Source organism: Camellia sinensis, chromosome 7 (assembly GCF_055761805.1).
Source record: "Camellia sinensis isolate YWXY chromosome 7, ASM5576180v1, whole genome shotgun sequence".
In the NCBI taxonomy this organism is placed as follows: domain Eukaryota; kingdom Viridiplantae; phylum Streptophyta; class Magnoliopsida; order Ericales; family Theaceae; genus Camellia; species Camellia sinensis.
The window spans coordinates 194,826,515-194,849,860 of NC_138967.1; the positions used below are offsets into that span (position 1 = coordinate 194,826,515).

The 23,346-nt window shown below is 40.4% G+C and overlaps 1 protein-coding gene across 4 annotated transcripts in view; it reads left to right on the plus strand.

Annotated features, from left to right (window-relative positions):
• LOC114256848 (GPI-anchored protein LLG1) overlaps positions 1-23,346 on the plus strand; it is a 43,781-nt gene that overhangs the window by 16,899 nt on the left and 3,536 nt on the right. Inside the window, exons 2-4 of one of the 4 annotated variants that reach the window (XM_082881720.1) lie at positions 14,514-14,669; positions 15,022-15,078; positions 19,188-19,814. In XM_082881720.1, the coding sequence (XP_082737846.1) occupies positions 14,540-14,669; positions 15,022-15,078; positions 19,188-19,549 (549 nt within the window). In that variant the 5' untranslated portion in view covers positions 14,514-14,539 and the 3' untranslated portion in view covers positions 19,550-19,814. Of the gene's footprint in view, positions 1-14,513; positions 14,670-15,021; positions 15,079-19,187; positions 19,815-23,346 lie in introns of those variants that run through there. The other 3 variants (XM_082881721.1, XM_082881722.1, XM_082881718.1) reach the window with 3 other exon arrangements.

Consider the following 23,346-nt stretch of genomic DNA (forward strand, 5'->3'; position numbering starts at 1 on the left):
TCCCAGACTCCAATAAGGGGGCTGGAGATGATTTTCTCATTGCTTCTGGAAATTGGGAATTTGGCCCAGATGAAGATGTCCACCTCTACCCTCTTCCTCGAACACTTACAGAGGGCAAGAGTAAGAGCCCTGAGTCAACACTTAGTTGTTTTTATTTAAGATTTTAATATTTTTTGTTTCTGACGTCTGTCTCTCTGCAGATCTTCATCAGCCACCGAAAAATTTTCGCCAATCATTCTTCCCAGGAATAGATCTGAAAACACTTCTTGGCCTTCCAATCCATAAACGAAAAGCCCCAGTATTACTAAACTTCATCCCTACATACAAATCCACCTTACCCGACATCCCTAGAAAAAGGAAGAAGAGTCTTTCTCCACCCACAGCCACAACCTTAACTGCTTTTACATCCCGAACAGATCAAGAGTCCACATTTGACCCAGCCGATCTTCCATCAACTTCGGCCCCCTACTTAATACCAATTCCTGAACGTAAACGCCGACGAAAGCTCGTAAAGACTGCCGAAATGGTTCGTCAAAGGCCTATTGTCCAAGACCTTCTTGCCGATCTCCCAACTGACGCCGAAGCTGCACCAACGCAATCAATGCTTCCACCCAAACCAAAGAGAGTTAAAAAGGTTCAGCCTAAGGCCAAGGCTACAGATGCCGAGGCTGAGGATGCTATGCCGATTTCGAAGCTAGCTGAAAGCAAAAAATCAACCTCTACTTCAACAAAGAGATCTGCTGAGGGCCAACCCTCAGGGTCTACACAGTTGTAGACACCCCATTTTTGACCGACCTTAAGACTCAGATGTCACTGATTGAGCGCTTGGTGATGTTGCATAATGTGCTCGTTCAGAAGTTTCAGAGTCGCGGCCGTGAGCCCTGCCTCCGGGCTTCCGAACCCTCTTCTGTGCCTTGTCTCGGTTTGCGAACCAGACTCGGTTTTCTCTGTTTCTTTCCCTGAGGGAAGAGAGAGGTCCCGTAGACCATCTCTCAATGTCCGTAGGCTACGTTTGGTGGCCGTAGGCCATTTTGCCCATTTCGGAGCCCGGTTTCCGGTTTTCCGGGACCATCAGGCCGTGTGCCTCGGTTCGGGACCGCCTAACCATCTCCGTTTGCTCTAATTTTTGGCATACTTCCTATTTGCTCCCTTTTGAGGGACACTGGTGTCTGAGAAACCCATTTCGTGGCCAAACGCCACTTTCGGTGTTTAACGGGCAGTTTCTAGGGCCCCGAACTGCGTGTTTTGGCCCCCGAACATTCGTTTTGCATCGGTTTTCGTTCATTTTTGGCAGGTACCTCTGTTTTATCACCAGGAAGGTCACTGGAGGGTGGGAGGCTAGTAATTGTTGCAGCAACCAGTTATCTCTCCTCCGGAGCCTCCCGGCGCCCGTTTTTCCAACTTCCGGGCCAATGTTGAACACCTTGGAGTTAGTGTTGCCAACTTTCGACCACATATCTGTGATCTACACACTTGGGAGGCTCCTAAAAGTTTATGGCCGGCCATTAATTTTTCTTTCCATTTTTGCCCATCCTCTTCCGGGCCAATGTTGAACACCTTGGGCCCACTTTCTTGAACTTTCGACCACATATCTGTGATCTACACACTTGGGAGGATCCTAAAAGTTCATGGCCGGCCACTATTTTTGATCAATCGGCCACTTCTCCTAACCGAGACCTTTTCTTGAGGGAGCTTGACCCTTTTGGACCTTTTTTTAGCTTCTCCAAGAAGCTTGACCTCTTTTAGCTTCTCCAAGAAGCTTGACCCCTTTTTTAGCTTCTCCAAGAAGCTTGACCTTTTTGTTTAGCTTCTCCAAGAAGCTTGAACCTTTTGACCCCTTTTTAAAACTTCTCCAAGAAGCTTGGCCCTTTTGCTCCAAGCTTCTAAGAGAAGCTTGGCCCTTTTGGTCAAAGCTTCCAAGAGAAGCTTTGCCCCTTTGGTTTCTCTATATAAAGAGAACCTCTCCTCCCCTTTAGGAGGTTAGAAAATTGGTTCTTCAAGCCTCAAGAGACAAATCCTCCTCCATCTCTCTCATTTTCCTAAAAAGCTTCAAGTCCTACACCACCATTTACACTACAACACCAAGCTCTACCACCACCACTCCATTCCAAGAGCAAGGAGAGGAATTCCAGCAGCTAAGAGGCAACAAATTTGGCCCAAGAAGCAACAAAAGAATTGGTCTTCAAGGGTAAGTTGCAATTTCCCCTTTTTGGCCCTTTTCTTGGATCTTTTGCAAGTCATCCATGCTTTTTGATTTGAGCTCCGGCCATAACTAAAAGTGGCCTTATTTTGAGCTCATTTTCATGTCTCATTAAGGGCTCAACCCTGTTTGAGCCCTCCATATGCCACTTGCTTCAATACCCTTCGTAAATACCGTTTTCTTGCATGTTTTGTTAGCCCACCATGCTTTTGTTTTTGGTCGATTTATAGGCCTAGAGATAGTCTTATTTTGACCTTCTTAACATGTTTCATTAAGGGTCTTTGGCCATTTGTGGAATATTTTGCATACCTCATGTTATAGCCTCTTTTGAGCCTTATTTTGCATTGCATTTCTAGCATGTTTTTATACTGTTTTGGCCATTTTACAGTTCTGGAAATATACTTATTTTTGGTCCCTCTTCAATGTTGTAGAAGGGAATTTTGCAGTTTGAGCATTGTATATACCACTTGCCTCTTTGGCCACCTTTTGGTCCGTTTTCTTGCATAAAAGCTTAGCCTTATCTATGTTTGTTTTTGAGGATTTTACAGTTCTGTAAATGTGCATATTTTTGGCCCCTCTTCAAGATTGTAGAAGGGCCCGAACCTGTTCGAGGACAGTAGCTATGAGTTGCTTCTTAATCTCATGTTTATTCCCCATTTTTGCATGCTTGTTTTGCCCTGTTTTTGTCCACTGTTTGGCCATGCTATAAACTGGAAAAGTGCTTATCTTGGGGCTGCCTTGCTTCTGTCTTTTCATTCCATGTCCATATTGTGCATGTTTGGCATAGCTGTAGGCCATTTCGGGTGCCATAATCGCATTTCGGGACAATTCCATGCATTTCATGTCATTTCGCCTCATTTCGGAACTGTTTTCCCCCATATTTTACTGCTGAAAATCCATTACCATGTTTGCATATCATTTCCCATGCCATAATTTGCATTTTTGCATTGCCTCGGTTTGCGTGCCCGTGTGCACGCATTTCGAGGCACCTCATTTTTATCCGCCGGCATCCTATATGAGTGTGGCTGAGGCTCACTCATGTTGGTGTAAGCCCATTTGTCATTTCCATGTCATTTGCATTGCGTATGCCATTGCCTCGGTTTGCGTGCCCGTGTGCACGCATTTCGAAGCACTTCATTTTCATCAACCGGCATCTCATGTGAGTGCGGCTGAGGCTCTCTCATGTTAGTATAAGTCCATTTGTCATTTTCCATATCATTTGCATTGCGTATGCATCGCCTCGGTTTGCGTGCCCGTGTGCACGCATTTCGAGGCACCTCATTTTCTGCCATCGGCATCTTATGTGAGTGCGGCTGAGGCTCTCTCATGTTAGTATAAGTCCATATTGCATTCTGTATGTCATTTGCATCGCATTCTGCCATCGCTTCGGTTTGCGTGCCCGTGTGCACGCATTTCGAGGCACCTCATTTTTATCCGACGGCATCCTATGTGAATGTGGCTGAGGCTCACTCATGTTGGTATAAGCCCATATCATGTTTCTATGTCATTTCATCGCATTCTGCCATCGCCTCGGTTTGCGTGCCCGTGTGCACGCATTTCGAGGCACTCCATTTTTATCCGACGACATCCTATGTGAGTGTGGCTGAGGCTCACTCATGTTGGTATAAGCCCATATCATGTTTTCATGTCATTTCATCGCATTTTGTCATTGCCTCGGTTTGCGTGCCCGTGTGCACGTATTTCGAGGCATCTCATTTTCATAGCATTTTGTCGTCGCCTCGGTTTGCGTGCCCGTGTGCACGTATTTCGAGGTACCTCATTTTCATAGCATTCTGTCGTCGCCTCGGTTTGCGTGCCCATATGCACGTATTTTGAGGCACCTCATTTTCATGCCATATCATCGCCTCGGTTTGCGTGCCCGCGTGCACGTATTTCGAGACGCATATCGTCGCCTCGGTTTGCGTGCCCGCGTGCACGCATTTCGAGACACATATCATCGCCTCAGTTTGCGTACCCGTGTGCACGCATTTCGAGACGCATACCATTGCCTCGGTTGCGTGCCCATGTGCACGCATTTCGAGGCACCTCATTCTCACATCATTCTGCCATTACCTCGGTTTGCGTGCCCTCATGCACGCATTTCGAGATATCTCATTTTCATAGCATTGTGTATGTTAGGATTATATCTTAGTTGCATTTCATGCATATCATGCATATTGCATCGTGTCCGGAATAGGAATTAGCCCAGGCACGGGAAACGAGGTACATTTCGTACTCCAAGTGACGGAATGTGTTTCAATTCCCCAGTTACCGACACTCCGGATTATCCATGATGGAGTTAGGTTTTAGCTGTAGTTTCATGTGCATTCATCCTATATTGAGTTGTGCATTTCGACTCCTCGGCCATCATGCCTCGGTATGCGTGATTGGTGGCACGAGGATCGAGACATGCATATATCTGTGCAAATACATTGCTGTGCCCCTTTCCTGCTCTCTGTTGCAGCAAAACGAAGAATCAGCAACTTTTTTTGGGCTTGGCACGCATTTGAAGAACAGGTGTAAACAGAGGCTAATTGGGGCATTCCGGTGAATTTCCGCGCAAGACAATCCGGACATGCATCATCCATCAGAAGCAAGGCAGTCCCTGGCTTGCACGCCAGTTTTATTTGCTTTCTTAGTTAATTCTTTAACTAATTAGGATTCTGTAATATTTGGACTGTAATATTCTTTTATTCGGGACTGTAATATTTGGACTGTATATTTATTCGGACCCTCTGCGCGAGGGCACAACTGTAATAAGTGTGCGTGAGTGTGATGTATGTCTTCCAACCCCACGTCTTTCTCCCTTTTATTTATCCGCTTATGAAGATTAGATTAGGGCATGTTTAAATTAGCATACAGTATGACAGCATGTTTGCATCATTCATCTGTATTGCATGCACCGGGCTCGGCGCATCATACTAACTGCATTGTACTTTCAATTCCAAATTGAATACATGGTAGTTATAGCATTCCATATGCCATCTTAGAATAGCTGAGCCTGCTATAGTTGCATTTTGCATGTGTTGCATTAGACATTTTGTATACTTAGGATCATGCATGATTTCTGATTAACTTCCTTTTTTTTGGCTTGGAGTACTAGGTGAGTTTTATGCTTTAGCATCCTTGCATGCGTGTGAGTGTTGATATGAATAGCATGCTTACCATGAGGCTATTTGCTTATCTGATATATCTGCCTGAATGCCTGTGGGTGAAGGTTGGGTTACTTGGATTGGAATAAATCATCAACTGTTTGTTTTAAGCCCACTAGATAGTGGCAAAACCATCCTTTCTAAGCCCACCCGCGGGTGGCAAAATCTGCATTTTAAGCCTACTTGCGAGTAGCAAACCACCTTTCAAATAAACAAATAAGAAGTGTTTTGTTCCAATTCGGGCGATCCAGTCTATACTTGTATGCTGTGAGCATCACATAGTAACCTAGGCTAATAACCGGAATAAGAACTCACAATGTTTTCAAAAATTGATATCATGGTTAGTAGAGGCCGGTCTATGACCAGGTGAGCGGGGGTGCTCACGAAGTGACCTTCCCCAATCGTACCCAAGTTCCCGAGCCGAGGCAACTTTGGTGATGACGGACACGTGGCCTTTTGGCACTGAGTCAGGGTTTCCTAAATTTCCCAAAATAAAATATTTAGGTGGCGACTCTGTATCTGGAAAAGCAGTCCATGTTTGGCACTTCTTTCAAAAATCTGTTTTCTCAAAACGATTTGCCGGATTTGGACTCTTTGGTTCAGACTTAGAACCGTGACTACGAAAAGTCGAGTCCGAGCTGTAGCGAGGTCCCCCCGCGGGCTTGTTACAACAGTCAAAGCGGCCAAGGTCATCGTCTGCGACGACCTCGGCTTCGAAGAAGCCCGACGTCCCCTGGGCCCCTGATCTATCCCTGGAGGATAGGCCCATCATGGCTAGTGAAAGTGCTGATGATATCAACGTTGCTGTCGCCCTTAGCACTGCTCTTCTTCTACCAAATGACTTGGAGCGAAATGCCAAGTTTAGTGAGTATGAAAATTACGCTCTGATGCTCCAACACTCTGCTCAAGTAAGTATTTCTGTCTGTACTTGTGATTCTTTCTTCCGTTCTTCACTGAGAGTACTGTCTCACATTTCTGTTCTTTTTGCAGGCCATTCAGCATGCCCACTCATTTTCCATGCAAGCCTTTGAAAATCGTCAAAGGTTGGTTGATATGAAGAGGGAAGCATCTTCTATGAAAAGAGAGATCAGGTCTCTTGAAGCAAAAATGAAAAAATTGGAGGATCAAGCCGAGGCTGCAACTAAGGTTCAAACTTTAGCTCTTGAGAAGGCCGAAGCTGCTGAGGCCATTAGAAAGGTTGCTGAGGCCGAGAAAAGAGAGGCCGAGGTTCAGAAGGCCCAAGCGGAGAAAGAACGACAGCAAGCTTTGGCCACCAAAGAGGCCGAAATCAAAGAGGCTGATGAAAAGGCCTATGCTCAAGGTATGGCCGACGTCGCAGAAGACTACAAGCTTCAAGTCAGGCAGGCATGCAACAGGGGATTTTCCCTTGGTTGGATGTCCTTGATAAAGAAGCTTGACCTTCTTGCTGACTCGCCATTGCGTCAGGCCGACGCTATTCCGTTACCATTTCCTCCACCTCCTCCTGAAGGTGAATCAGAGTCTGAGGCCGAGGCCGTGGAGGAAGATGAAGAAAAAGATGATGGTGAGGCCTTGGTGAGAAAACCCAAGAATGCTGCCGAAGTCAAGTCCCCTCCTCCTGCTGAGCAGGTTATGGACTTAACTCAAGATGAGGGGGGTGATGATGCTGAGGAAGTGCCCAGGGAGCCTGTTCAAGGGTATCTATCGTCTGACCTCCTTCTGACTGAAAGAAGTCTTGACACAACATTGGCAGAGATAGATGCCGAAATACAAGCGGAGAAAGTGGTCGAGGAGATTCCACCTGAATCGTCCGAGATCCCAGTCCCTGCAGTGGCTAATGCTGAGGAATCTTGAAAAAATTGTCCTTTGTCCTTTTTTCCTTTTTTTTTTTTTTTTTTTTTTTTTTTTTTTTTGCGCTTTGTACTTTTTTACATTCTGGGTAATGCAAAACTTCTTTCTTTTGACGTGGTTTTAATATGTAACTGCAACAGTTCCTCCTCTGGATGTTTCAATCTTGTGATATTCTGTTGACTGCTTTTGCATAGTCTTGTGCTTAGAAAATTTTTGCATATTTCCTCATGTTGCTTCCTTTATGCAATCTCCTCGGGGTTTCATACCTCGGGTATAACCATGAGACTTTTACTTCGGCAAGATACTGTCCTGCAATCTTTTCATAGATTTCAACAAGTATTAAATAGTAATCTTAGTCCTACCTACTTGTAAATTGCTACAAATTTCAACAAGTAATGAACAATATACTTAGCCTTTATTTTAACCTGTAACTTACTGTATACCTCGGCGGGTGATCATATGTCGGCTTAACATAAACTTGTAAATTGCTACAAATTTCAACAAGTGTTAAGCATCTTCCCTTGGGTTTAAACAACCCACATATTGCTATGAGAACTTAAGCAATAACCTCGGCCTATCTTCAACTTGTAAATTGCTACAAATTTCAACAAGTGAAGATAAGGAATCAGCTTAATTCCAACTTGTAAATTGCTACAAATTTCAACAAGTGGATTAAGGAATAACATCGGCTTAACTTCAACTTGTAAATTGCTACAAATTTCAACAAGTGAAGATAAGGAATCAGCTTAATTCCAACTTGTAAATTGCTACAAATTTCAACAAGTGGATTAAGGAATAACATCGGCTTAACTTCAACTTGTAAATTGCTACAAATTTCAACAAGTGAAGATAAGGAATCAGCTTAATTCCAACTTGTAAATTGCTACAAATTTCAACAAGTGGATTAAGGAATAACATCGGCTCAGCTTTGCCTGAGTTTGATATGTCTTCAAAAACATCCATGCATAACTTTATCAATCGATCATGTTGAAAGGATTCTGAAAAGACTGTATTGATAATATCGGCCAAACAATGATGTTTATCTAATGATAGAAAAATTTCAAATTACAAGTATTCCAAGGTCTGGGCAATGCTTTGCCCTCATTGTCCTCAAGCCGATATGCTCCATTGCCTAATACTGAAGTGACTCTGTAGGGTCCTTCCCAGTTTGGGCCAAGCTTGCCTTCCCTGGGATCCTTCTTGTTCCCGACGACTTTTCTTAGGACTAGGTCGCCAACTTGAAAATCTCTTGGATTAACCTTCTTGTTGTAAGCTCTGGCAAGCTGTTGCTGGTATACTGCGAGCTGAATTGCAGCTTTCTCTCTTCGTTCTTCCAATAAATCCAGGTCTCGGGCTAAGAGTATGTCGTTAGTGCCATTCTCTACTCCCTGGGTTCTGATCCCTGGGATGCCGATCTCTAATGGGATGACTGCTTCTGTGCCATAGGCCATGGCAAAGGGAGATTCTCCTGTTGATCTTCTCGGTGTAGTCCGATATGCCCAAAGTACGTTGGGCAATTCATCCACCCACTTTCCTTTTGCTGCCTGCAGCCTCTTCCTTATTCCATCCAGGATTACTTTGTTGGATGCTTCTGCTTGCCCATTGCTTTGAGGAAAACTTGGTGTTGAGAAATAATTCTTGATCTTGAATTTTGCACAAAAGTTTTTGATGAGTTTGCTGTCGAACTGTGTCCCGTTGTCGGCAACAATTGCTCTTGGAATCCCAAATCTGGTGATTATGTTTCTCCAAATAAAATTCTTGACATCCACATCTCGGATTTTGGCAAGAGGTTCTGCCTCTATCCATTTTGTGAAGTAGTCTGTTGCTACCAGCAAGTATTTTCTTTGCCCAGTTGCTTGGGGAAGTTGTCCAACGAGATCCATGCCCCATTGGGCAAACGGCCAAGGGCTGGATACTGGGTTTAGGTCGGCAGCTAGTTGATGTATCAAAGGTGCAAACCTTTGACATTATTCGCACTTCTTTACATAGGCTTCGGCGTCCTTTTGCATGTAGGGCCACCAATACCCCTGGGTAATGGCCCTGTGGGCTAACGATCTGCCCCCTGCATGGCTTCCACAAATTCCTTCATGAATTTCGTAAAGGAAATCTTCAACCTGCAAAGGGTGTACGCACCTTAAAAGTGGTCCAGTGAAGGACCTCCTGTAGAGTTGGCCTTCCGCTGTTAGACTGAATCTGGCCGATTTCAGCCTAATTTTATGTGCTTCTTTATGGTCTTCTGGCAGCTTCCCCTCTTTTAGGAATGCAATGATTGCATCCATCCAACTTGGTCCAAGGCCCACGCACATTGCTTCTTGTTCAATGCTTTGTTTATCTATGCTCGGGGCCGACATGTAGTCGATCATAATTGTCCTTGTTTTTCCAGTTTGAATTGAGCTGGCCAAGTTGGCTAACGCGTCGGCGTGGGTGTTGTCATCTCGGCTTACTTGGAGTAATCTGCAGTTCTGGAATAGGGCTGCCAGTCGGATGACTTCCTTTGCATATGCCGACATTCTTTCATCTCTGGCTGCAAATTCTCCTGTTGACTGGTTAACAATTAATTGTGAATCACAAAAAACAATTACCTCGTCTGCCTCTGCTGCTGCTGCTAGCTTTAGCCCTGCAATTAATGCTTCATATTCTGCTTCATTATTGGAGGCTTTGAACCCCAGACGGATGGACTGTTCTACAATTTCTCCATCTGGAGATATCAGCAGTACTCCTGCTCCTGCTCCCTGGCGGTTTGAACTTCCATCGACGAATAGTCTGAATGAATCGCCGATGTAGATGCTGCATGGTCTGAGCTTTTCTTTCTCTTGCTTTTTTGTCTTTGACTGGGATTCTCTTTGCTTGTCGGGGCAATGTTCCTCTTGGCTCGACGGAGCCCGAGGTGTGATGGCTTCAGGTGTGAGTTCTGCGACGAAGTCGGCCAAAACTTGGCCCTTTATTGCTGTTCTTGGCCTAAATTCTAGGTCAAACTGGCCTAGTGTTACTGCCCATTTTGCTATTCTTCCTGTTAAGTCTCCTTGATGTAATAAGGACTTCAGTGGGTGCTCTGTTAGAACCACAATCTTGTGTGCCTGAAAGTAATGGCTCAATTTCTTTGAGGCCATTACCAAGGCTAGCATCAATTTTTCCAGTGGTAGGTACCTTGTTTCCGCGTTAGCCAGAGTTTTGCTTACGTAATAGACAGCCTTTTGCTCCCCTTTTTCTTCTCGGATTAGCACTGTACTGACTGCGTGTTCAGAGACTGCTAAGTACAAAAACAATTCCTCCCCTGGGATTGGGTTAGAAAGGACCGGGGTCGTGGTCAAGTAATTTTTTAGGTCGGCTAAGGCAGCTTCGCATTCTTCCATCCATAGGAAGTCTGTGGCTTTTTTTACCAGGTTAAAGAAGGGTCTGCACTTGTCTGAGCTTCTGCTGATGAATCGGTTTAGGGCTGCGGCCCTTCCAGTGAGCACTTGAACTTGCTTTGCCGATGTTGGACTCTGTAGTTCCAGGATGGCCTTGATTTGGTCTGGGCTGGCTTCAATGCCCTTTCTTGTTACTAGATATCCTAGAAATTTACCTGACCCAACTCCGAAGGCGCACTTTGAGGCGTTGAGTCGGAGCCGATATCTTTTGAGTATGTCAAAGACCTCTTTTAGGTCGGCAAGATGACCTTTTGATTCCTTGGTCTTTACGACCATATCATCGATGTAAACTTCTACCGTTTTGCCGATCAGGTGTTTAAACATCTTTGTCACTAACCTCTGATAGGTTGCTCCTGCGTTTTTCAGCCCAAAAGGCATTACCCTGTAACAGTACAGGCCTTTCGGGGTGATGAACGCGGTCTTCTCCTCATCTGGAGGGTACATAGCAATCTGGTGGTACCCTCTGTATGCATCTAAAAAACTCATCCTTTCATGTCCCGAGGTGGCGTCTACCAGTTGGTCGATTTTGGGCAGAGGAAAGCTGTCATTTGGGCAGGCTTTGTTGAGGCTGGTGAAGTCTACACAAACCCTCCACTTGCCATTCTTCTTTTTTACTACTACTGTGTTGGACAGCCACGTTGGGTACTGGACTTCTCGGATGGCCCTGGCTTCAAGGAGTCTGTCTACCTCTTCCTCGACTGCTTCAACGTGAATTAACGTCGGCCTTCTGGCTCTTTGAATCACAGGTTTTGCCGATCTGTCGACATTCAAACTGTGGCAAGTGACCTCGGGGTCAATGCCAGGCATTTCATAAGGTGTCCAGGCGAACGCCTCTATGTTTGCCCTTAAAAAATCTTCCAGTTCTTTTTCTTCTTCTCTAGCTAAGCCTGAGCCGAGAAGAAAAAATCGTTCTTCGTCGCCCTCCTAGACGAGGATTTTCTTTAGCGCCTCTTCGCTTTTCTCGGCCGGTTCTTTCCCGACGTCTTCTAGGACTTCCATGTCCTCATCTTTAACTTCTGCTTTCTTTGGCTCTCGTATACTACATGTGGACTTTATTGCTGCCATGGAGCAATTTTTGGCTTGTAGTTGATCCCCTCTGACTTCTTCAATCCCATGCTCTGTTGGGAACCGGAGTAGTTGATGCAACGTCGAGGGAACTGCCCCCATTGCATGCAACCACGGTCTTCCCAGAATGATGTTGTATGGTGAGGGTGTGTCAATTACCAGGAATTCCGTCCTGATCTTCTTAGTGCCGGCTTGTACCTCCAAGCTTGTTGCGCCCAGTGGCCATGTCGGCGTTCCATTAAAGCCGACCATCGGGCCGCTGGACTGTTCTAGGTCATCGGGGTGAAGGCCTAGCTCTTTGTAGCATCTGACGTACATGATGTCACAGGAGCTGCCTTGGTCTATTAGGATGCGTTTTACTTGGCACTCCCCAACCTGGAGGGATACTACCAAGGCATCATTATGCGGATGTTGGACCAGTTCTAGGCCGGCTTCAGTAAAGGCCATCATTGGCCCTTGGCATTCTTCTGGCCGATGTCTCTTTTCCCCGACTTGATAGATATGCTGTAAATGTCTTACCCTCTGGGTTTCTCCTCTGACTTCGTTTTCGTTGACCCTTGAGTGGATCACATTAACCACCCTCGGTTCTCCTGCTTGTGGTAGCTGTGCTGGGGGAGGGGGTGCCGCTGGTGCTTGAGGCAATCTTGCCTGTTCTTCCCTCGTTCTGGCCTCATCGACCAGGTCCCTCAGAAGGCCTTGTCTTACTAGGTCTTCCAAGTGTGCTTTTAAGGCTTTGCAACCTTGAGTTGGATGCCCTTCTTCATTGTGGTAGGCACAACGTCTACCAACGTTCCTTCCCATGAATTCCCCCGGTGCTCTTGCTGGAGCCCTGAAATAAGGTTGATTTCGAATCCGATCTAAGATTTTATGGATTGGGATCCAGAATACCGTTGTTACCGCCTGTTTATTTCTTAATTCTATTTCTTGTTTGGTCGGTCCATTGTTGATTCGGCCTCGCTTTGGCGAGCCGTTTCCCTTTTCTTGTTTCACCTCCTTGTTTCCCGATGTATCTTCCTCGGCCCTGGCGTATTTCTCAATCCTTGCCATGAGTTCTTCCATGCTTTTTGGCAATGTTTTTGCCAAAGATTTCCGTAGTGGGCAGTCATCTTTCAGGCCGTTCTTGAAGGATACGACTGCTACTTCCTGGTTGCATTCAGGTATTCGGTTGAACACCTCGTAGTACCTCTTCGCATAGGCCCTGAGGCCTTCTTCTTTGGTGATTCGTAGAGCCATCAAAGCATCAACCCTCAGGGGTTGCAGCTTGTTGGTCACGAATCTGGCCACAAACATCTCGGCCAAGCCTTCCCATGTCTTTACGCTTCCTTTTGGTAACTTATGGAACCAATCAGATGCAATTTCCCCAAAGGATGAGGGGAATACTTTGCAGAGCAATGGCTCGTTCCCGCTATACAACGCCATTGAATTTAGGTATAGCCCAACATGAAAGTTTGGATCTGACTTACCATCATAGATTTGAAACCTCGGCATACTGAATCTTTTGGGCGGTTCGAATTTGTCCAGTTCCACCGAGAAGGCTGTCCTCGGTTTCACTGGGGAATTTACCTCGGCTTCTGCATTCTGCTGCCTCCTCTTGAGGTAGTTCCTTAAGTCTTCTTTTCTCCTCCCTGGAGCTCGGCTGTCTTTGGATTTTAGTCTTTTTGGTACACTGCTTTCGGCCTCGTGGTGGGGTCGTTTGGATCTTTCTTCATGGGTTGTGTCGAAATGGAGTACTTGCCCCTGAACATGTCGATGTTCCTTGGGGTCTGGATTCTTTATGTGGTGTGTCCTTCGGGACTCTTCTTGCCTCGGGTTTTCCCGTCCGACTTCCCTGGAAGGCCGGTGAGAATGCCTTCCGCTTCTGGTATGCTGAGGGACCTCGGGGATTGTTTTTCTTCCGTCCTTCTGGGTGTTGTTCGCTGGCATCGGCGTATCTTGCAGCGGGTATGGTGGTTGCATAACATTATTCTGCATCATGAAGTTGACGACTGACTGGAGGTCCGCCAACTTGTTTGCTAATTCTTTTACTTCTTCATCCCTCCTTAGGCACCTGTCCCTCCATACCTGGAGGTTATCTTCATTGTAGTATTTTCCTTGGTTTGCTCTTTTTGACGTGTCGCCTTCTGGGATGACGTCGTTCTCTCTGTGACCCTGGTCACGGGCTTCTGTATTGTGGTTATCTCCTTCGATGTCAAGGTCAATTGGTCTGCCACTCCCAGTGGGAGCGTCATCCCCAATATTTTCCTGCTGTCCGTTACTGGCCATCTATTCTTCCTTCGATTCCCACAGACGGCGCCAAATTGTGTGGGTGAAAATCTGACCACACTGCCCGTTTAGTGATCAGCTGGAGAGCACAAGCAGAATAGATGGCTAAAGTAACCTGAAACAGAAAGAAAAAGCTCTGGCGGTGGTTCTTCCACCCGGGGGCACTCCGACGATCAAGTCAGTATATCTCTCAAAGATAATCAAGTACTAAATTGAATACTCAAAGTATAAGTTACATACCTTAGACCCATGGGGGTGCCTCTCTTTTATAATATACTCAATCCAAGTCCCACTAGAAGTATGACTTCTATGAATTCTAGTTCACTGTTTACTCTGGACTCTTTTAAGTGATAAAGATAAACTCCTTAAGAGTTTTATCCTTATCTTGATTCAGTCCCCTTTGTGCCTTAGGACTCTTGCCCCTTATCTCGGATTCCGATATCTTTGGAGATGACCTCGGCTTCTCCGAGATTACCTCGGCTTAACTACCAAGGCACGTGGCACCTCGGCTGACACGTCGGCGTAACCATGCCACGTGTTGGTATTCAGAAAATATATCCCCACAGTAATTTATTTTAGTCGATAGCATTTTCCATTTTCTCTCTCTTGTTTCTCGGAAAATGGTGCAGAAAAATCCGTGTTTGTTGTCTTCGTCTTCGTCTTCGACTCCCTTTTTAGTCTTCTTCTTCTTCTTCTTCTTCTTTTTGATCAGTCTCTCTGTCTCGGCATCTGCTTCTTCTTTCATTTCAGGTATGCAAAACCCAATACTTATCTTTCTATGTGTCCATTTGAGAACTTTACGTCTTGTAATTTGTCTAAAAAAGTTAAATTGGCTCTTTTAACGTAAAAATTATAATTATACCTTCTAGGTTGTTAGTGTTATACATAGGTAAGAATATATTTTTAAATTGAGTGAGGTAATTTAGTCGTTTTATTGTGACGTGGGATTATAAATAAATATTAATTAAAAAAAATCGAAAGTAACTTTTTATTTTAAAAAGCCAAAAAAATTTGGTTAAAAACTGCATCACCCAAATCACCCCTATATGTGTATATCTATTGCAATAATAGCAATTTTTACGTGCAGGTTTGTGTAATGCAGATGATATATTTGGGGGTAGATCTTTAATGGGTCGGAATCTTCTTCAAGCCAAGACAGGTGTTTTTTTCTTTTCAATTATACCCTTTTTAATCCATTCCATTGCTTTAATGGGTATTTTTCATTTGAATTTTTGTTTTGTTTTGTTTTGGGGTTTATAATACATGTATCTGCTGGATTTATATGCTTAAAATTTAAGCAAAATATATGATGATTGAACATTAACATATGGTTAGATCAGATTCAGTAGTAAAAAAAAAAAAAAAAAGGATAAATTACAAATACACTCCTGAGATTTGCTTAAAATACGGATTGTCTTATGTGGTTTGAAAAATTACAAATATCCCCTTATTAAAAAAATTTATTTAACAGAATTAACTAGAAAAATAAAATTTATAATTGTTCTCCTATACAATAATAAAATTACTTAAATTATTAATTAAAACATATTTTTAACATCATTAAAAACAGTTAATTGAATTTGATAATTTACTAATAAATAGGGCGATTTGTTATGAAATTAGAAACTTGAAAGGGTGAAATGTAATTTTCAAACCACATGAGGAAATTCGTATTTTAATTAAATCTCGGGGTGTATTTGTAATTTACCCTACAAAAAGAAAGATGAATTTATTTACTCTGAGTACATAGCCTTGACTAGCCGATCGCACTTGATTGGGACACAATATTTAGTTTGGTTAGATTCGATTCGATTCGGTTATTGTTTTATCTAATTAAAATTTACCTAGGATGGGACTCATCCAAAGAAATTATCAATATTGTCTTGAGCATTTTCATTTTCTGAGGCATCCAACCACACAAATCCCCTTTTTGGGGAGACACAGCATACATGGATCTGTTTATGTCAATTTATTCAATACTTCTCTGACGGCCAATGGTTTCTGATTCTGCTTCTTTTTCTTTTTCTTTTTCTTTTTTTTTAATGAGTATGCTTTTGGGTTTTGGTAACTTGACTGCTTGTTTCCAGTTGGCTTTTGTTCTATCCAACCTCTTGGTGGGGATTCCATTCCAGTTACTCCTCTAAGGAAAACTGAAGGAGAAACAAAGAAGCAAAAAAAAAAAAATTCTTCATTAAGAATGACACTTCTTGTTAGAGTGGAGTCGAAGCATCTAGTATTGAGTTAGTTGGGGAATCAATATAGAGTTACTTAGAATTTTGTACATGTTAGCAATTGTTAGTTAGCTGAACTTGTTTCAAGTTGTTGCAAGTAGGGGTGTTCACTTGTCAGTTTGGGTTGGGTTCACCCTTGGCCCATCAACCAAACAGAACACTTCGTATTAGGGAATCATTCATTCAACACTCCACCGTCCTTCTGTTCAAACGCAACTGAGCCAAATTGTTGGTTTTGCAGTCGGTTTGATATACACATATGAAAAGCAATATTTCTCGGTTGGGTAAGGTTAATTGGTTGGGGTGTATTCAGAACCGACACCCGTCCACCAATCCGAAAATATCTTGTTCTTACAATCGCTATTGACCTCTGCTGCTTTCAAATCCGACCATTCATTTCATTTTTGGGTCAGGTTGGGTCGGTTTGGATGAACAGCTTGCTAGTTAGCTTTCCAGTTACAAAGGGAGACTTCAGTGATGTGTATATATATTGAGCTTAGCTTATTTGAGAGAGATCAATTCAAATGAATGTAGTAGGTATGTGTAGGGTTTGCCATACAACATGACCATATGTTTTTAAAATTCTGTTGTGCATAATTTTAAATTTTGTGGAATGTAGTAGGTATGCAATCTTGGGGATTAAGGTTTTTGCAAGTAAAATACAAATGCATGTTTTTTTTTTTTTAAACTTTTTCTGGCAAGACTGTTAAGATGTCCTCTGTCTTATCTTGTACTGAAATTCACAAGACAGCTTATATTGGAGTTGCTAATTACATTTTTTATGTTCAAAATTGGGTGAATTTTCAATCCGACATCATGTGGCCTTCAATATATATACCATCTGCTTGTGGATGATCATTACTTGTTTTGAAGGTTTACACTAGCATTTAGGGATCAAAGTGTTAAAATCACGTGCATATTGCTCACTATTGTAGTTTACGGAACGAAGTAATGTGGAATTGATTTGCAAAAATAAAAAAACTTGAGGAACAAGATCTCTTCCATCACTCCAATGTTTAAGCAGTTTTCTAACTCTCTGTTCCTTCAAAACTTTTACATAACAACTATAACTTGTTTCCAAACATTTTGACAAAGCCATTTATAGCATACTGGTACAGTGCTGTCTTCTGGTATAAAAAATGGAGAGATGAGCAATAGGGTTCAAATTTTACTTGTTTATTTATTTTTCTGGTGTGAAAACATTCTCAAGATTGTTTGACATGTCCTATATGTTGTGTGAGGTTTGTACCATAGGAGTTTGAACATTCTCATGCAAATGATAATTCCTTGGGTACATGCTCACTGTCCTTTTTTAGTCGCCAAAGGTCGAATTTTCACTTTTCCCGACAAAAACTTTTGGTCGCCACTGTTGTCGCGAATTCATGGTCGCCCATTCCTTTGGCGACTAAAAACCTGTTAGTCGCCAATTCACAGGTCTTCAGCGACGAATTTTTTTGTCGCCAAATGCAATTCCATTTTTTGAAATCATACATTTAGCGACTAAATTTTTAGTCGCCAATAGTGATTTTTTTTATTTATTATTTAAACATTTCCCGACTAAGATTTTCGTCGCCAAAAGGTATACCTTTCGGCGACCAACGCCTTTAGTCGCCAAAACCATATTTCAAAAAAAAAAAATGTTGCCTCTGCTGGATGTCCCAAGAGGCGAACCTGTGTTCCCAACTTGCACCCCACTACGCCTTCCCAAGGCTTGCTCCCCCACTACGCCACTCCCAATTCATATGAATATTATTGCAACAAATATTATTTATATACTATATTCACTGGCATTAATACAAAATTGTATATATGAAAATAATTTTTTTTATTTAATATATTTTTATGTAAAAAATAAAATATTTACAAAAAAAAATAGGGTAAGCACTTTTGGCGACTAAAGTCAGTTTTAGTCGGCAAAACCTCTACTTTTAGCTACTAATTTTTTTTTAGTAGCCAAAAACAGCCACTTTTGGCGACTAAAGTCAGGTTTAGTAGCCAAAACTCCTCCTTTTAGCTACTAATTTTTTTTTAGTAGCCAAAAACAGCACTTTTGGCGACTAAAGTCGGGTTTAGTAGCCAAAACTCCTCCTTTTAGCTACTAATTTTTTTTTAGTAGCCAAAAATAGCCACTTTTGGCGACTAAAGTCAGGTTTAGTAGCCAAAACTCCTCCTTTTAGCTACTAATTTTTTTTAGTAGCCAAAAACAACACTTTTGGCGACTAAAGTCGGGTTTAGTCGGCAAAACCCCTCCTTTTAGCTACTAATTTTTTTTAGTAGCAAAAAATCTGCACTTTTGGCGACTAAACTGAATTTTAGTCGCCAAAACCCTTACTTTTGGCTACGAAATTGATTTTAGTCGCCAATAACTATGCATTTGGCTACTAAATTGTCTTAGTCGCCAAAAGTGAACACTTTTGGCGACTAATTCCATTTTAGTCGCCGATTGTCCTACTTTCAGCGACGAAAATTCATTTTTTAGTCGCCAAAGCTGGATTTTCTTGTAGTGGCTTACTTGTTAATACAACCACGTTAATTATATGACACCTTGATCTCTTGCTTGAGTTTTTGAAGTTACTAGAACTAGGTTTTGATGGGAAACGGAAAGGAATTGATTGAAGAAATAGGATTAAATAATTAATTTTTATAATATTTTATATTTTGAGATTTATTTTATTTTTGAAAAGTTCTTTTAGTTGGGGTTTCTTGAATCCTTATAAATAGCCCAGCCTACTTGTAATATGTTTATGCAGCTTTGGGTTGATGAGATATTGAGTAGGCTGTGGCTGTTTGAGCTTAGGGTTGTGGCCCTTGTGATCTTCTTCTTTTATACTTATTCTACTTGTTATTTTTTGGATCAATTCCATGTATATTTTGGTTTTGTGATCAATTGAATAGTTGAACAGATTTCTTAATAGCTGTTCACCATCAAGTTCATTTTGGCTACTAACATATAGTAAAGAAAATTGTCGTCTCATTTTAATAGTCAGGATCCCTAAAATAATTCTTGAATGATATCTTTGCATCATGTTATTTGCAGCTTGCCCTGTACACTTTGAGATTTTGAACTACACCATTATCACCAGCCAGTGCAAAGGGCCGCAGTATACGTCCAATACCTGTTGTCCAGCTTTTAAAGAATTTGCTTGCCCTTATGCAGATGCGCTAAATGACTTGTCTAATAATTGCGTCACGGTCATGTTCAGTTACATCGAACTCTACGGGAAATACCCAGTTGACCTTTTCGCGAATTTGTGCCGGGATGATAAACAAGGGCTTGCATGCCCTGCAACTGCACCTACACCTACACAATTGATCAATTCCAGCAGTGGAAGTCAGATTATACGCAATCCATCCCTGCTGCTAGTGCTCACAACGGTCCTCCTAGTGGTGGTGTTATGATTGTTTTGATGGCTTATACGTTATTTTCTTGATATGTATATGTTATTGTGCTTCGTTAATCTTGTTGAAATCACGGTTTCCAAACTGGGTTTTGGCCATGGTTTCTTACATTTGCTAGGGTTCCTATTCTTTGATTTCACTGCTGAGAAAATAGTGTTGTTTGTATTGGTTTGTGCAGTAATTGACCAGATGTTCTGGAAAAAATGGAGTTCCTGGTCTTCTCCAAGATCTTTTAATTTAATATAGGCTTCCATTGATTATGTTATGGATCTGCTTCTCCCCTGATTCCCAGACAAAGAGCGAATGTTCTTGCATAACTTCATCATTTAGTTATATCATTGCATCAACACTGCTGTCTTTTTCGACAATCACAATGATAACGTTTAAATTTCTTGTTGCAGCATTGATGATTATTCTGTTGAATTCTTCACACAAAGAGGCGACATTCTGGGGAGTATAACGATTAGTACTAGTTACATACATGCAAGAACTCCAGGGAAGACAACCCCCTTTTTTTTTTATTTTTTATAATTTGGTTGTCTGTTTTAACAGATACAGTGAGTACTTGGCAGAACCTACAATTACAGCTTCTTCATAGGTTCTTCGTCTACTCAGATTTGAGACACCAGTGTTAGAGAAGAAAAGCTTAATGAAAAGTTTTACCATGCAGCGTATTATACCTGGGTTTTCTTTCTCTGTCAAAATTATTTTTGCAAATCAAATTTTTTTTTTTTTTTTCCCTGAGAAATAAGCTAGTAACAACCACAATTTTAGGCTATCAACTCAATACTGATGTGGTACTTCTAAATTATTAATAGCAGATTAGTTGGGCGGAGAAGCTAACAAAAATAGATTAGAATAAGCCCATATTATTCGTTATATGTGCCTTTTTTGGTTTTTTGTGATTATTAAATAAGTTAATTTTTTGGCATTTGGCAAGTTTTTAACTAAAAAAATCAAATAAAAGCCCTTGGTAGAGAAACAAGGGTGGTCTGTTTTTATTTTATTTTTTGTATGCCCTTATTGATAACCAAAAATTGAAAATCAACCAATCAAATGTTATATATTTTTCACATTGTGTGATTAAATTCACATTATCCGATGAGTTGGTGGAGCTATTTTAGATCTCTATATACATAACTAGTTCAGTTCATAATTTTTAAAACATCACAATTATATATATATATATATATTATTTATATGGAAGACATAAAGCCCAATTATCTCATTTTAAATAAGTTTTTTTATATATAAAAATTTTGTGCACAAATTATTTTTCATAAATATATGTAATCATAATATTTTCCTGTGAATGTGGCCTCTCTCTATCAAGAATGAGGATACATGGCCAACACTACTAGAGACACCAACTAGTAGAAAAACAACAAATATTCTTAATTATTAAATCAAGTGAAAATGTCAAAATACAACCATTTTTTAACCATAATTTAGTAACTGAAGGTATATTAAGACAGTTATATTTAAACACTAAAAATCTTTCACCTAAACTAGATTTAACGAAACAAATGCAGTAGCAAATTTTTAGTGGTAGTAAAAATAAAAAATAAAAAGGAAAAATTATACTTTATTTCCTTAAATTATAACTAGTATTACTTCTTCAACAAAAAAATGTTACATTTTGTCACATTAAAATATCAATTTGTACTTATATAAATCGTTTGTTAAAGATTCACTAAAAGATGGGCTTGTGATTTAAACACAACATCTTAAATATTATGAAATTTTTAAATGATTTTATTTTGTTTTTCTTTTCTTTTCTTTTTTTTTTTTCCCCATAAAAGTAACCATGGCAATAATAGTGTAGGCACACCGTTATTGCCGTTAAGTAGAAGAAATAAGAATAAAAAGAAGAAGAGAAGCAAAGTGAAAAGATTACTCATGACATGAGTCATGACATTCGTAACCTAAGCAAACATAAATGTTGAGTGGGTAGGAGAAACCAGAGAAGGAAAAACATAAAGGAAAAGGAAGAGAGTAGTAAAATTATTGTAGGGTGAATTACCAATCAATGAGGTTTTAATTTTTTTGATACATGAAAAAATTTAAAATTTTAATTATTAATATTTATTCATATGTAATTATTTAAAATGTCAACAATACATATATTAATTTTTTTTTATCTATTTATGTAATATATTTATAACAAAAAATAAATAAAAATAATTAATATAAAATAACATAATTAAAAGTTACAAAATAAAAAAATTTAGTTAAAAAAAGCAGAGAAATAACAAACCAGAGGGAGTTGAATTTTCTTTTTACTTCATAATAATGGTAAAATTTATAAAAAGTAAAAAAAAAAAACAGAAAATAAAAAGTGAAGTAATAGTTGATTTGGAGTTGTTTAAAATAATTTATAGATGAATATATTTCTTAATAGTGCAATGGTTGCTCGAATGATTCGAATTTCTTTTTGTCGGTCAGGCTGATAATCACGGTTAACAAAATGATAACCATGGTACACAAGTGATTAGTCCAGTCACCTGGGCGATCGATTGATAAATAGAAATTTGAGCTTTTCGAGATAACTCAATTTGAGGCACGAAGAATTTTTTTTTAATATTTTATAAATAAATATAAATATAAATATATATATATATATATATACGAAAATGTCTGAGGCCTCGAATCTGAGGCCTCGAATCCCAATTTTTTTTTTTTTTTTCTTTTCTTTTAACTTAAGACAGTTAGTTTGGTATTTTTTTCTTTTCTTTTTGCAAGGATAGTTTATGTATAGGGATGTGCTAAAAAATTAGATATTTTGCAAGTGAGTTGGGTTAGACTGATTGAATGATAAAATTGACTGATAAATTTTTTTATTTTATTTTATTTTATTTATTGGGCTGTGTTTTTTATTTTTATTTTTTTTAAAGGTAGTCATATGTAGGGGTGTGCCAAAAAATTGGACATCCTGCACCAACTCATCATACAAAATTATATGGAATTAATAAATTTTAACCAGCAGTGATCAATCAATTAGGTTGGACCGGTTGAGTGATAAAATTGACTGATCCAAAATTGACTGATCAATTTATTAATTTTATATATTTTTATACAATGAACTGGTACGAAATATTTAATTTTTTTTGGTACATCCTTACATATAACAACCTTAAAAAAATAAAATAAACAAAAAAAATAATACACAAAGTCAAAAAAAAAAAAAAAAAAAAAAACACTTTCGAGGCAAATTCGAGGCCTCTATCAGTGCGCATATATATATATATATATATATATGGTGCACTTATGTTTAACTGGAGAGAGATTGTGATTGTGGAGAGAAGAGTCCAGTCAAATATCAGCTCAGCTCATCTCTTTGACGCGGTTTAAGGAACCTAAAATTCTCTCTGTTTTTGCGTAAAATAATATTTTCTCTCTCTTGTTTCTCGGGAAATGGAGCAGAAAAATCAGTGTTCGTTGCCTTCGTCTTCGACTCTTTTTTTAGCCTCTGTTTAGCAAGTGAGGTTGGAGGCTTTTTTGGCTATTTTAGCCACAAAAAATAAAATAGGCTATTTTAGCCATAACAAACAAAACATCACATCCAACCCATAATCATTACATTCTTCTCTCACAAAAAAACTCAAAAAAGCCAAAAAGCCAAAAAGCCCTTCCCAAACCAAGCTTTTAAGCCCAGGCTAAAATAGTCAAAAAAGCCAAAAAGCCAAAAAGCCAACCCACTTCCCAAACCAAGCCTTACTTGCCTTCTTCTTTCTTGTGACCAGCCTCTCTGTCTCTACATCTGCTTACTCTTTCATTTCAGGTACGCAAAACTCAAT